This window comes from Nerophis lumbriciformis, linkage group LG05 (assembly GCF_033978685.3).
Source record: "Nerophis lumbriciformis linkage group LG05, RoL_Nlum_v2.1, whole genome shotgun sequence".
NCBI classification, from domain to species: Eukaryota; Metazoa; Chordata; class Actinopteri; order Syngnathiformes; family Syngnathidae; genus Nerophis; species Nerophis lumbriciformis.
In genome coordinates, this window is record NC_084552.2 from 54691795 (window position 1) to 54705684 (window position 13890).

At 40.5% G+C, this 13890-nt stretch overlaps 1 protein-coding gene across 1 annotated transcript; it reads right to left on the reverse strand.

Moving 5' to 3' along the window:
• Positions 1 to 5615: 5615 nt before the first annotated feature.
• On the reverse strand, positions 5616 to 13516 carry pthlha (parathyroid hormone-like hormone a). Its single transcript, XM_061958934.1, has 4 exons — positions 13393 to 13516; positions 13195 to 13308; positions 5942 to 6410; positions 5616 to 5867 (listed from the first exon to the last, which is right to left on the reverse strand). The coding sequence occupies exons 2-3, from the start codon at positions 13299 to 13301 to the stop codon at positions 5960 to 5962; spliced, it is 558 nt and encodes a 185-aa protein (XP_061814918.1). The 5' UTR covers positions 13302 to 13308; positions 13393 to 13516; the 3' UTR covers positions 5616 to 5867; positions 5942 to 5959.
• Positions 13517 to 13890: the final 374 nt, after the last annotated feature.

Sequence of the window (13890 nt, forward strand, 5' to 3'; positions counted from 1 at the left end):
CAACGAGCAGCCTTGTTGATCCCTTTGTTGTTTTATAGCACACATAAACTTGCACGATCATTTTTTTTTCTTGCCCTGATGTGGGATCTGAGCCGAGGATCCACATCCACATCCTACAATCAAATCAACTTTATTTATAGAGCACATTTAAAATTTACCACAGGGGTAGCCAAAGTGCTGTACAATGAGCAGGTTAAAAGATAAAACGAGTACCGAGCAAACACAACACAACACAAACAGAACACGATAAAAAATAAATAATTAAAATAGAATGAATAAAAACATAAAAACATAAAAACAGGATCACAGCAGGTGTATTATGGGGCGCCATTGCAGGATGGATATCACTCAGTGTTAAAAGCCATGGAATAAAAGTATGTTTTTAAGAGAGATTTAAAAACAGGAAGAGAGGAGGCTTGTCTAACACTCAGGGGTAGGTCGTTCCAGAGCTTGGGAGCAGCAACGGCGAAAGCTCTGTCACCTCTAAGCTTCAGCCTTGTGTCGGGGACCGTCAACAGCAGCTGATCGGCTGATCTTAAGGATCGGGTGGGGCAGTAAGGCTGAAGGAGGTCGGAGAGATAGGTTGGCGCGAGGTTGTTTAGACATTTAAAAACAAATAAAAGGAGTTTAAAATGTATTCGGTAACGCACAGGGAGCCAGTGAAGGGACGCTAAAATAGGGGTGATGTGCTCACGTCTGCGGGTCTGTGTTAGCAGACGAGCAGCAGAGTTCTGCACGAGCTGCAGGCGGGCGAGGGAGGCCTGGCTAATGCCTACATACAGGGCATTACAATAATCAAGACGAGTCGAGATAAAAGCGTGGATTAATTTCTCAAGATCATGTCTTGATAGAAGCGGTTTCACTTTCGCTATTTGGCGTAGTTGATAAAAGCTTTTTTGAATGACGCTGCTGATTTGTTTTTCGAATTTAAAATCTGAGTCAAACTTTACCCCCAGGTTTGTGACAGAGTCGCTGAGATACGGGGTCAGAGTGCCGAGGTCAACGTTGGGGGAGGGAGAGCGACTTGGACCGAACAACATAACTTCTGTTTTATCTTCATTTAGGCTCAGGAAGTTAGCTGAAAGCCAGACTTTGATGTCGTGCAGGCAGTCAATAAGACGTTGAACCGTGTTATTTTGTGCCATGGGAAAATAAATCTGGCAATCATCGGCATAAAAATGAAATGCAATACTGTACTTCCTAAAAATAGAACCAAGGGGGAGAAGGTAAAGCGCAAATAAAATTGGGGCAAGGATTGAGCCCTGGGGGACCCCATGTGGTAAAGGAGCTGTGGACGACATAAAACTGTACTTTTACACAAAAACTCCTGTCGGTTAGGTACGACCGGAACCAGTTGAGGGCGGCGCCCTTAATGCCCACACAGTTCTCAAGACGAGTGATTAAGGTGGCGTGGTCGACGGTGTCGAACGCAGCAGACGGATCTAAAAGCACCAGGACAACATATTTACCAGAATCAGTCATTTACAATCCCTGGATTGTAAATAATCAAATGTGAATAATCAAATGTAGATACTTATTCTGCTTTCTGATTTCTCTCTCTATGTCCACTACTTGCTGTACATATCCTACCAAGTCAGTCCTACACTGTTCCAATATCCATTTCTCTGTTGATATAATTGTTGATGACTGAATTCCTGATAGCAACCAAACCTAACCCCCTCCACATCCCACACCCCGGATTGTAAATAATGTAAATAATTCAATGTATATACTCTGATGATTATCTTGTGTGATGACTGTATTATGATGATAGTATATATCTGTATCATGAATCAATTTAAGTGGACCCGACTTAAACAAGTTGAAAAACTTATTCGGGTGTTACCATTTAGTGGTCAATTGTACGGAATATGTACTGTACTGTGCAATCTACTAATAAAAGTCTCAATCAATCAATCAATGTTGTTGTGGCTTGTGCAACCCCTTGAGACACTCGTGATTTAGGGATATATAAGTAAACATTGATTGATTGATGAACCTGACACATAATAAATTGATTATTGTAACTTATATTGTAAATATGTTACCTGTACATGTCTGTTTTTATTGTAATTATTGTTAGTTATATAATCAGGTTTATTTCAATATAGACTTACATATGAAATGAACCTATTGTATCTAATTTGTGTATATTTATTGTGGTGCTTTTGCTCATCCATCCATCCATTTTCTACTGCTTGTCCCGTTCGGGGTCGCGGGGGGTGCTGGAGCCTATCTCATACTTGCCAACCTTGAGACCTCCGATTTCGGGAGGTGGGGGTGGGGGGGTGGGGGGGGTGGGGGGGGCGTGGTTAAGAGGGGAGTAATATATTGACAGCTAAATAATATATATATCTATATATATAGATATAGATATATATCCTGAAAATATGCAAACAACACTGTGTTTGGATAATTGATACTTCAAACTTGCATAAATAAATATTAAGGAATATAACATAACTTGGCTTCTGAGAGCTTCAAAATGTATTGAATAAAATGCTAAAGTTGTTGATAAACAAGCAATTATTTTAATAATTAAATATGGTCATTTTAAATGAATTATTATGATAATTTAAAATTAATTATTTCAAATATGTTTATTTTAATGTATAATTCTATGGCTGGATGTAATAAGGAGTCAGAAAAAATGTAAAAAAAATACAATTAATTTTGATGTTTTTAGCAAAATATAGTAAAAATGTATTTAGTTTTTTTTTTGTAAATTAATAAATATATTTATTTTTAGGTAAGATAAACATAATAATACAATTTATCTCTAGTCTGGATGATTTAGTTCTTGTCACCCTGTGGTCCTCCCGTCATAAAAAAAAAAGGCTGTCCTCACTCAGGTCTGCATAAAGCTGGAGGGGGCGTGGCCTCCAGCTCCAGCTGAAAATCGGGAGATTTTCGGGAGAATATTTGTCCCGGGAGGTTTTCGGGAGAGGCGCTGAATTTCGGGAGTCTCCCGGAAAATTCGGGAGGGTTGGCAAGTATGGCCTATCTCAGCTGCATTCAGGCGGAAGGCGGGGTACAACCTGGACAAGTCGCCACCTCATCACAGGGCCAACACAGATAGACAGACAACATTCACACTCACATTCACACACTAGGGCCAACTTAGTGTTGCCAATCAACCTATCCTCAGGTGCATGTTTTTGGAGGTGAAAGGAAGCCGGAGTACCCGGAGGGAACCCACGCAGTCACGGGGAGAACATGCAACCTCCACACAGAAAGATCCCGAGCCCGGGATTGAACTCAGGACCTTCGTATTGTGATGCACACGCACTCATATGTTGATCAATACGGCCTGTTCTAATCAAATAGAGTTATTTAATTTACAAAACCCAAAACCAGTAAAGTTGGCCGATTGTGTAAATCGTAAATAAAAACAGAATACAATGATTTGCTAATCCTTTTCAACTTTGTTCAATTGAATAGACGGAAAAGACAAGATATTTAACGTTCGAACTGGAAAACGTTGTTATTTTTTGCAAATATTAGCTCATTTGGAATTTGATGCCTGCCACATGTTTCAAAAAAGATGGCACTATTGGCAAAAAAGACTGAGAAAATGGAAAATGGAGGAATGCTCATCAAGCACTTATTTGGAACATCCCGCAGGTGAACAGGCTAATTGGGAACAGGTGGTTGCCATGATTGGGTGTTAAAGCAGCTTCCATGAAATGCTCAGTCATTCACAAACAAGAAAGGGGCGAGGGTCACCACTTTATGAACAAATATGTGAGCAAATTGTCCAACAGTTTAAGAACAACATTTCTCAACGAGCTATTGCAAGGAATTTAGGGATTTCACCATCTACGGTCCGTAATATCATCAAAAGGTTCAGAGAATCTGGAGAAATCACTGCACGTAAGCGATGATATTACGGACCTTCGATCCCTCAGGCGGTACTGCATCAAAAAGCGACATCAGTGTGTAAAGGATATCACCACATGGGCTCAGGAACACTTCAGAAAACCACTGTCAGTAACTACAGTTCGTCGCTGCATCTGTAAGTGCAAGTAAAAACTCTACTATGAAAAGCGAAAGCCATTTATCAACAACACCCAGAAACGCCGTCGGCTTCGCTGGGCCCAAGCTCATCTAAGATGGACTGATGCAAAGTGGAAAAGTGTTCTGTGGTCTGACGAGTCCACATTTCAAATTGTTTTTGGAAACTGTGGATGTCGTGTCCTCCGGAACCAAGAGGAAAAGAACCATCCGGATGATGGTAGGTGCAAAGTTCAAAAGCCAGCATCTGTGATGGTATGGGGGTGTATTAGTGTCCAAGGCATGGGTAACTTACACATCTGTGACGGCACCATTAATGCTGAAAGGTACATACAGGTTTTGGAGCAACATATGTTACCATCCAAGCAACGTTACCATGGACGCCCCTGCTTATTTCAGCAAGACATTGCTAAGCCACGTGTTACAACAGCGTGGCTTCAGAGTAAAAGAGTGTGGGTACTAGACTGGCCTGCCTGTAGTCCAGACCTGTCTCCCATTGAAAACATGTTGCGCTATATGATGTTTAAAATACGACAACGGAGACCCCCGGACTGTTGAACAACTTAAGCTGTACATCAAGCAAGAATGGGAAAGAATTCCACCTGAAAAGCTTCAAAAATTGGTCTCCTCAGTTCCCAAACGTTTACGGAGTGTTGTTAAAAGGAAAGGCCATGTAACACAGTGGTAAAAATGCCCCTGTGACAACTTTTTTGCAATGTGTTGTTGCCATTAAATTCTAAGTTAATGATTATTTGCAAAACAAAACAAAAAAAAGTTTCTCAGTTGGAACATTTAATATCTTGTTTTTACAGTCTATTCAATTGAATATACGTTGAATGGGATTTGCAAATCATTGTATTCTGCTCTTATTTACGATTTACACAACGTGCCAACTTCACTGGTTTTGGGTTTTGTAATTAAAATAATCATTGAAAACATGTGTTATTTCGATCGTATCTTTTACTGTATTTTAACGTGAGATGAGAGAGGAGGCTAATCTGGTATTAAAAATAATAGGTAATAATACAAACAGAAATCAAAAGAAAAATAATTAAAGAGAGTATTATACAGTTTTAAATACGCAGGCTTTTCACCTTGGTGCCGTTATATCTGCCATCACCACCAGAGGGCGTGTGATTTCTAGAAAATAAACTTTCTTGATTTTTTTTCTTTTTTTTTTCTTTCTTTGTTTTGGTCGAAGGTTTGTGATCGCCAAGACAAACTTGTTACGTTGTGATATTGGTCTCGCACTGTGGTTGGAACTTGTGAGGAGTGCTGACATGTTGACTGCGAAGCTTTAGGGACTGGAAAGTCGCCGTCTTTTTCCACGCTGCATGTGCGGAAAAATGAACTTCTCCGCTCAATCTGCACTTTGGAAACAAAACGTTCAAAATTTCTCACACGGTTTTTGTTTACGTTTCTTGTACGCGTTTTATCCTCATTCTCACGTCAGTTAAAAAAAAAAAAAAAAAAAAAAAAAACATCAGGTGGTGCCACTGCTGCGTTCTTTGCAATGGAAGTGTCACACAGCGCCCCCCAGTGGGTAGGGAGTGATAAGACAAAGACATGATTGACAAGTGGAGACAGTATTGTGTCAAATGTTTAATGTGTTTTCAGTGCAGGTGTGAAAACCAAAAGAAGGTGTCCACGTGACCTTTGGACGTCACCAAACGATGTGGGCGGAGCAAGAAGGTGGAAGTAATATCTGTGTAAAGTGCATGATGGTATAAAAATATACATTTATCAAATAAATACAGAGCAAATAAATTATAGGAGTTGTATTGTACTACACTATTTACACACAATAAATATCTGGTCTTTCCAAACAGATGTTTAGGAGTCCATTGGTATACCTGAAGAACAAATATGAACGTTAGGAGAATCTTGACAGGAACATTATCATCATCATCAACTGTCGCGTGCTCACCTTCGTCAGAGACCGCGTTCAAAGCTGCAGGAGGATAGACCGCCACGCCAGCTGGAGACCACTTCCTGCTTCGTCCTCAGGCCACGCTAACGAGCGCGCCCTGCGCTTCCTCTTCTCTCCTTCCCGCCTCTTCCCTAACCTTCCTTTCTTCTTCCTCTTGCCGTGCGCCTTGAGGCCGCCATCTTTGTACGTCTCCTGCGGCAGGTTGGCGCCCAACTCTTCCTCCAGGCCCAAACCCGCGGGCAGGTTCTTGCTACCGCCGGGGGGTTTGGAGTGCGGCGTGCCGCCAGGGGTGCTCGGGTCCGACCCCGGGAGCCCGACTCCGCCGAAGGGGGTCCTGGGTGGGAGGTCCCGTATCGCGGCCGTGTGGACCTCGTCCAAAAGTTCCTGCAGCCACATGCGACGCTTGAAGTCCTGCAGCGTGCGGCCTTTGTCGTGCATGAGCTGAGCGTGTGTCACCGAGCGCCGCCTGAGACAACAAACACACAACGTTACTCACATGACAACAAGCGCTGTGGGTCCAACAACTTCACAAGTTCTACTTGACGCTCTCTAGGCCTGTCTTAGTTAGTGTAGTCCACCCCAGAGTCGGGACCCGGGGTGGACCGCTCGCCTGTGCATCGGCTGGGAACATCTCTGCGCTGCTGACCCGTCTCCGCTCGGGATGGTGTCCTGCTGGCCCCACTATGGACTGGACTCTTACTATTATGTTGGATCCACTATGGACTGGACTCTCACAATATTATGTCAGACCCACTCGACATCCATTGCTTTCGGTCTCCCCTAGAGGGGGGGGGGGGGGTTACCCACATATGCGGTCCTCTCCAAGGTTTCTCATAGTCATTCACATCGACGTCCCACTGGGGTGAGTTTTTCCTTGCCCGTATGTGGGCTTTGTACCGAGGATGTCGTTGTGGCTTGTGCAGCCCTTTGAGACACTTGTGATTTAGGGCTATATAAATAAAGATTGATTGATTGATTGATTGAGTGTACTTGTTGACTTGCACTTAAGTGCAGTGGTTCTCAAACCAAGCACCACCTCAGAAAACACTCGGCTCTCCAAGTACCGTGCGCCATAATGACCAACATTGGAATACGGTAGCGTAGTAGGCCTAAGTATTCATGACAAAAACAAGGCAGAAGTTCTATTTAACAAGTATATTAAATAAGTTTGGCCACTGAAACATTACACACAGTTTGAACAGTCACACTGTGTTTTAATTAAGTGATTATTTGGCGTATCACCCAAGACCGTGTACAGCTTTAGTGCATTGTATTTGTGTACTCAGACTTAGTATTTAAGTACATGAGTGTAATACACTTTCATACTTAGTCTTTTGAGTTCATGAGTGTATTACACTGGCTTACTTAGACTTAGTCTTTGAGTACTTAAGTGTATTACACTTGCATACTTAGGCTAAGTGTATTACACTTGCATACTTAGGCTAAGTGTATAACACTTGCATACTTAAACTTAGTCTTTTGAGTGGAAAAGTGCATTAGACTTCCGTACTTACAGTTAGTCATTTGAGTGCATCAGTGTATTACACTAAGACTGAGTGCATGCTTACACTTAGTCTTTTGAGTGCATAAGTGTATTACACTTGCATACTTACATTTAGTCTTTTGAGTGCTTAAGTGCATTAGACTTCCGTATTTACTTACAATTGGTCTTTTGAGTGCATAAGTATATTGCAGTTGCGTACTCAGACTAAGTGTATCACTCTTGCGTACTTAGACTTAGTCTTTTGAGTGTATAAGTGTAGTACACTTGCATACCAACACTGAAGTCTTTTTTTTTAGAGCAAACGTGCATTAGACCTCCATACTTACTTACAATTGGTCTTTTGAGTGCATAAATGTAATACACTTGCGTACTTACACTTACTCTTTTGAGCGCATATGTTTATTACACTTGCATAATTACACTTTCTTTTGAGTATATAAATGTTTTACACTTGCATACTCAGTTTTTTGAGTGCCTAAGTGCATTAGACGTCCGTATTTACTTACAATTGGTCTTTTGAGTGCAATGGAAAATTGCAGTTGCGTGCTTAGACTAAGAGTATCACTCTTGCGTACTTACACTTAGTGTTTTGAGTGTGTAAGTGTATTACACTTGTGTACTGACACTTAAGTCTTTTTTTAGTGCATAAGTGCATTGTACCTCCATACTTACTTACAATTGGTCTTTTGAGTGCATAAATGTAGTACACTTGCGTACTTACACTTACTCTTTTGAGCGCATATGTTTATTACACTTGCATAATTACACTTTCTTTTGAGTATATAAATGTTTTACACTTGCATACTCAGTGTTTTGAGTGCCTAAGTGCATTAGACGTCCGTATTTACTTACAATTGGTCTTTTGAGTGCAATGGAAAATTGCAGTTGCGTGCTTAGACTAAGAGTATCACTCTTGCGTACTTACACTTAGTGTTTTGAGTGTGTAAGTGTATTACACTTGCATACTGACACTTAAGTCTTTTTTTAATGCATAAGTGCATTGGACCTCCATACTTACTTACAATTGGTCTTTTGAGTGCATGAATGTAGTACACTTGCGTACTTACACTTACTCTTTTGAGCGCATATGTTTATTACACTTGCATAATTACACTTTATTTTGAGTATATAAATGTTTTACACTTGCATACTCAGTTTTTTGATTGCCTAAGTGCATTAGACGTCCGTATTTACTTACAATTGGTCTTTTGAGTGCAATGGAAAATTGCAGTTGCGTGCTTAGACTAAGAGTATCACTCTTGCGTACTTACACTTAGTGTTTTGAGTGTGTAAGTGTATTACACTTGCATACTAACACTTAAGTCTTTTTTTAGTGCATAAGTGCATTGGACCTCCATACTTACTTACAATTGGTCTTTTGAGTGCATAAATGTAGTACACTTGCGTACTTACACTTACTCTTTTGAGCGCATATGTTTATTACACTTGCATAATTACACTTTATTTTGAGTATATAAATGTTTTACACTTGCATACTCAGTTTTTTGATTGCCTAAGTGCATTAGACGTCCGTATTTACTTACAATTGGTCTTTTGAGTGCAATGGAAAATTGCAGTTGCGTGCTTAGACTAAGAGTATCACTCTTGCGTACTTACACTTAGTGTTTTGAGTGTGTAAGTGTATTACACTTGCATACTGACACTTAAGTCTTTTTTTAGTGCATAAGTGCATTGGACCTCCATACTTACTTACAATTGGTCTTTTGAGTGCATGAATGTAGTACACTTGCGTACTTACACTTACTCTTTTGAGCGCATACGTTTATTACACTTGCATAATTACACTTTATTTTGAGTATATAAATGTTTTACACTTGCATACTCAGTGTTTTGAGTGCCTAAGTGCATTAGACGTCCGTAATTACTTACAATTGGTCTTTTGAGTGCAATGGAAAATTGCAGTTGCGTGCTTAGACTAAGAGTATCACTCTTGCGTACTTACACTTAGTGTTTTGAGTGTGTAAGTGTATTACACTTGCATACTGACACTTAAGTCTTTTTTTAGTGCATAAGTGCATTGGACCTCCATACTTACTTACAATTGGTCTTTTGAGTGCATGAATGTAGTACACTTGCGTACTTACACTTACTCTTTTGAGCGCATACGTTTATTACACTTGCATAATTACACTTTATTTTGAGTATATAAATGTTTTACACTTGCATACTCAGTGTTTTGAGTGCCTAAGTGCATTAGACGTCCGTAATTACTTACAATTGGTCTTTTGAGTGCAATGGAAAATTGCAGTTGCGTGCTTAGACTAAGAGTATCACTCTTGCGTACTTACACTTAGTGTTTTGAGTGTGTAAGTGTATTACACTTGCATACTGACACTTAAGTCTTTTTTTAGTGCATAAGTGCATTGGACCTCCATACTTACTTACAATTGGTCTTTTGAGTGCATGAATGTAGTACACTTGCGTACTTACACTTACTCTTTTGAGCGCATACGTTTATTACACTTGCATAATTACACTTTATTTTGAGTATATAAATGTTTTACACTTGCATACTCAGTTTTTTTAATTGCCTAAGTGCATTAGACGTCCGTATTTACTTACAATTGGTCTTTTGAGTGCAATGGAAAATTGCAGTTGCGTGCTTAGACTAAGAGTATCACTCTTGCGTACTTACACTTAGTGTTTTGAGTGTGTAAGTGTATTACACTTGCATACTGACACTTAAGTCTTTTTTTAGTGCATAAGTGCATTGGACCTCCATACTTACTTACAATTGGTCTTTTGAGTGCATAAATGTAATACACTTGCGTACTTACACTTACTCTTTTGAGCGCATATGTTTATTACACTTGCATAATTACACTTTCTTTTGAGTATATAAATGTTTTACACTTGCATACTCAGTTTTTTGAGTGCCTAAGTGCATTAGACGTCCGTATTTACTTACAATTGGTCTTTTGAGTGCAATGGAAAATTGCAGTTGCGTGCTTAGACTAAGAGTATCACTCTTGCGTACTTACACTTAGTCTTTTGAGTGTGTAAGTGTATTACACTTGCATACTGACACTTAAGTCTTTTTTTTTAGTGCATAAGTGCATTGGACCTCCATACTTACTTACAATTGGTCTTTTGAGTGCATGAATGTAGTACACTTGCGTACTTACACTTACTCTTTTGAGCGCATACGTTTATTACACTTGCATAATTACACTTTATTTTGAGTATATAAATGTTTTACACTTGCATACTCAGTTTTTTGATTGCCTAAGTGCATTAGACGTCCGTATTTACTTACAATTGGTCTTTTGAGTGCAATGGAAAATTGCAGTTGCGTGCTTAGACTAAGAGTATCACTCTTGCGTACTTACACTTAGTCTTTTGAGTGTGTAAGTGTATTACACTTGCATACTAACACTTAAGTCTTTTTTTAGTGCATAAGTGCATTGGACCTCCATACTTACTTACAATTGGTCTTTTGAGTGCATAAATGTAATACACTTGCGTACTTACACTTACTCTTTTGAGCGCATATGTTTATTACACTTGCATAATTACACTTTCTTTTGAGTATATAAATGTTTTACACTTGCATACTCAGTTTTTCGAGTGCCTAAGTGCATTAGACGTCCGTATTTACTTACAATTGGTCTTTTGAGTGCAATGGAAAATTGCAGTTGCGTGCTTAGACTAAGAGTATCACTCTTGCGTACTTACACTTAGTGTTTTGAGTGTGTAAGTGTATTACACTTGCGTACTGACACTTAAGTCTTTTTTTAGTGCATAAGTGCATTGTACCTCCATACTTACTTACAATTGGTCTTTTGAGTGCATAAATGTAGTACACTTGTGTACTTACACTTACTCTTTTGAGCGCATATGTTTATTACACTTGCATAATTACACTTTCTTTTGAGTATATAAATGTTTTACACTTGCATACTCAGTTTTTTTAATTGCCTAAGTGCATTAGACGTCCGTATTTACTTACAATTGGTCTTTTGAGTGCAATGGAAAATTGCAGTTGCGTGCTTAGACTAAGAGTATCACTCTTGCGTACTTACACTTAGTGTTTTGAGTGTGTAAGTGTATTACAATTGCATACTGACACTTAAGTCTTTTTTTAGTGCATAAGTGCATTGTACCTAATTGGTCTTTTGAGTGCATACATGTAGTACACTTGCGTACTTACACTTACTCTTTTGAGCGCATATGTTTATTACACTTGCATAATTACACTTTCTTTTGAGTATATAAATGTTTTACACTTGCATACTTAGTTTTTTGAGTGCCTAAGTGCATTAGACGTCCGTAATTACTTACAATTGGTCTTTTGAGTGCAATGGAAAATTGCAGTTGCGTGCTTAGACTAAGAGCAGGGGCGCCGAAAAGGGGGGGGTAAAGGAGACGGATTCTAGGGGCCCATGATGGAGGGGGGCCCAGAGAGGCCCCTAATGATGATGAAATTATAATACAGAAAAAATAATGACACTGTGTTGGGGTCCCTGTAAAGATTCTTTTCATGGGGCCCAAAATCCCTAGCGGCGCCCCTGACTAAGAGTATCACTCTTGCGTACTTACACTTAGTGTTTTGAGTGTGTAAGTGTATTACACTTGCATACTAACACTTAAGTCTTTTTTTAGTGCATAAGTGCATTGGACCTCCATACTTACTTACAATTGGTCTTTTGAGTGCATAAATGTAGTACACTTGCGTACTTACACTTACTCTTTTGAGCGCATATGTTTATTACACTTGCATAATTACACTTTCTTTTGAGTATATAAATGTTTTACAGTTGCATACTTAGTTTTTTGAGTGCCAAAGTGCAATAGACTTCTGTAGTTACACTTAGTCTTTGGAGTGCATACGTGAATTACACTTGCATCTTTTGATTACAAAAGTGCATACTTATACGAAGTCTTTTAAGTACATGTGTTCACACTTATAGAAGTATGTTAAAATGCAGTACACTGTCAGCAAAAATTTAAAATGATGAGTGTGTAGTGATGGACCCGTAGCACCCTCAATAGTCGCAAACTTATATCTTAGTAACTTAAGACGAAGGACTAACTGTTGTGGTTGCAATTTACAATTAAAAGGAGAAAAGGAGAATAATAATAATGAGAAGAAGGTAAGTGTGTAATGACAGTAATACAGTGTCAATACTCATAGCTGCTAAGTACTTATTGAAGTACACTCCCCTGTGCTGTAGTGTAACTTTTTTTAATAGGGCCCAGAATTCCATTTGAGACACAGACATTGATGAGGTCAGATCATTGGGAACCCTGGCGTGCATTCAGAAGTAGAAGAGCTGACTCATCAGAGGAGGATCTTTGATTGGGAGCAGATGGGCGGCGGCGGAGGCGGCGGTCCGAGCTGTTATCTTTCCCGCTTGGCTGGCAGCCGCGGCAGAACTTTGTAACGATATCGAGTTACTCAGAGCAAAGTCCTACACAAACACGGAGGCCGAGGGCGGGAAGCCTGGGAACCAAACACGGGAGCGGTCTGAGCACACAAACATTGTCGGCCGATGAAAGCGCGGACGTTCTCTGTGATGAACATCCTCCTCGCATATTCAAACTTCCTGTCCGGAACCGCCTCAGCACAGCGCTTTGGGAACCCGAGCCTGTGAAGGAACGCGTCCGTCCATACCTTGATGCATCTGACCTTTAACCTCAACTCAACCACTAACGCCCTGACCGTCACTGTTTCACACACACACACACACACAAGAACATTCCATCTTGAAGAAGAAGAACTTACATTCTGCTGCTGAGGCCATCCACGGGTCGGCCATCGTGCGGCACCGGCGAGCAGAGCAGGACGAGAGCCAGGAGGAACCTGTGGAGAACTCCGCTGGAGCACGACATCTCGTTTCTGCGGAGGAGCAGACACAACAGATGGTGAGACGCTTCACCACGTTAGGAGGAACATCTTGCCGCGTCTTCACGGGTAACTTACATTCCCCTCGAAACGAAGAAAAAAGAACTTTCCGGAAAGAAATGTCAGAAGATCCACGTTCCTCCCGTCATCGAGCGCTCACCTCCAGATGTTGGAGCTCTGAGGTGCTTCTAGTTCTGTGTGAGTCCTTCCAGCGAGGGGAGCAAGGATGTCTTCTCTGAGGGGCGGGGCTTCGGGATGAGGGGGCAGGACAAGGAGGCAGGAAGGTACACAGTGGCCTTACGGGACTTTTTGTCCGCCTCGCTGGCTTGTGACCGTTGTTCGATGTACACACATGTCTGCGTGACTCACGGTGACTCGCCTTCTCCAACATTCCATCATCTTCCCAGGTGGTCCTTCTCATCTTCTTCCCTTTTCCTGCAAACACAGCAATCATACCTTCACACTGAACATAAACTCATGTGTTCACAAGAAACATCAATTATTAACTTCTCATCGCACACACGGAGGAAGAAGAGAGCGTAGGTGTTGATGCTAATTGCGTTGATGAAGACGTGA

Coding starts and splice junctions, on each gene's coding strand:
- pthlha (XM_061958934.1), bottom strand. CDS start 13,301: ATGTCGTGCTCCAGCGGAGTTCTCCACAGGTTCCTCCTGGCTCTCGTC. Junction 6,411..13,194: donor GATGGCCTCAGCAGCAGAAT/GTAAGTTCTTCT, acceptor TTGTTGTCTCAG/GCGGCGCTCGGTGACACACG.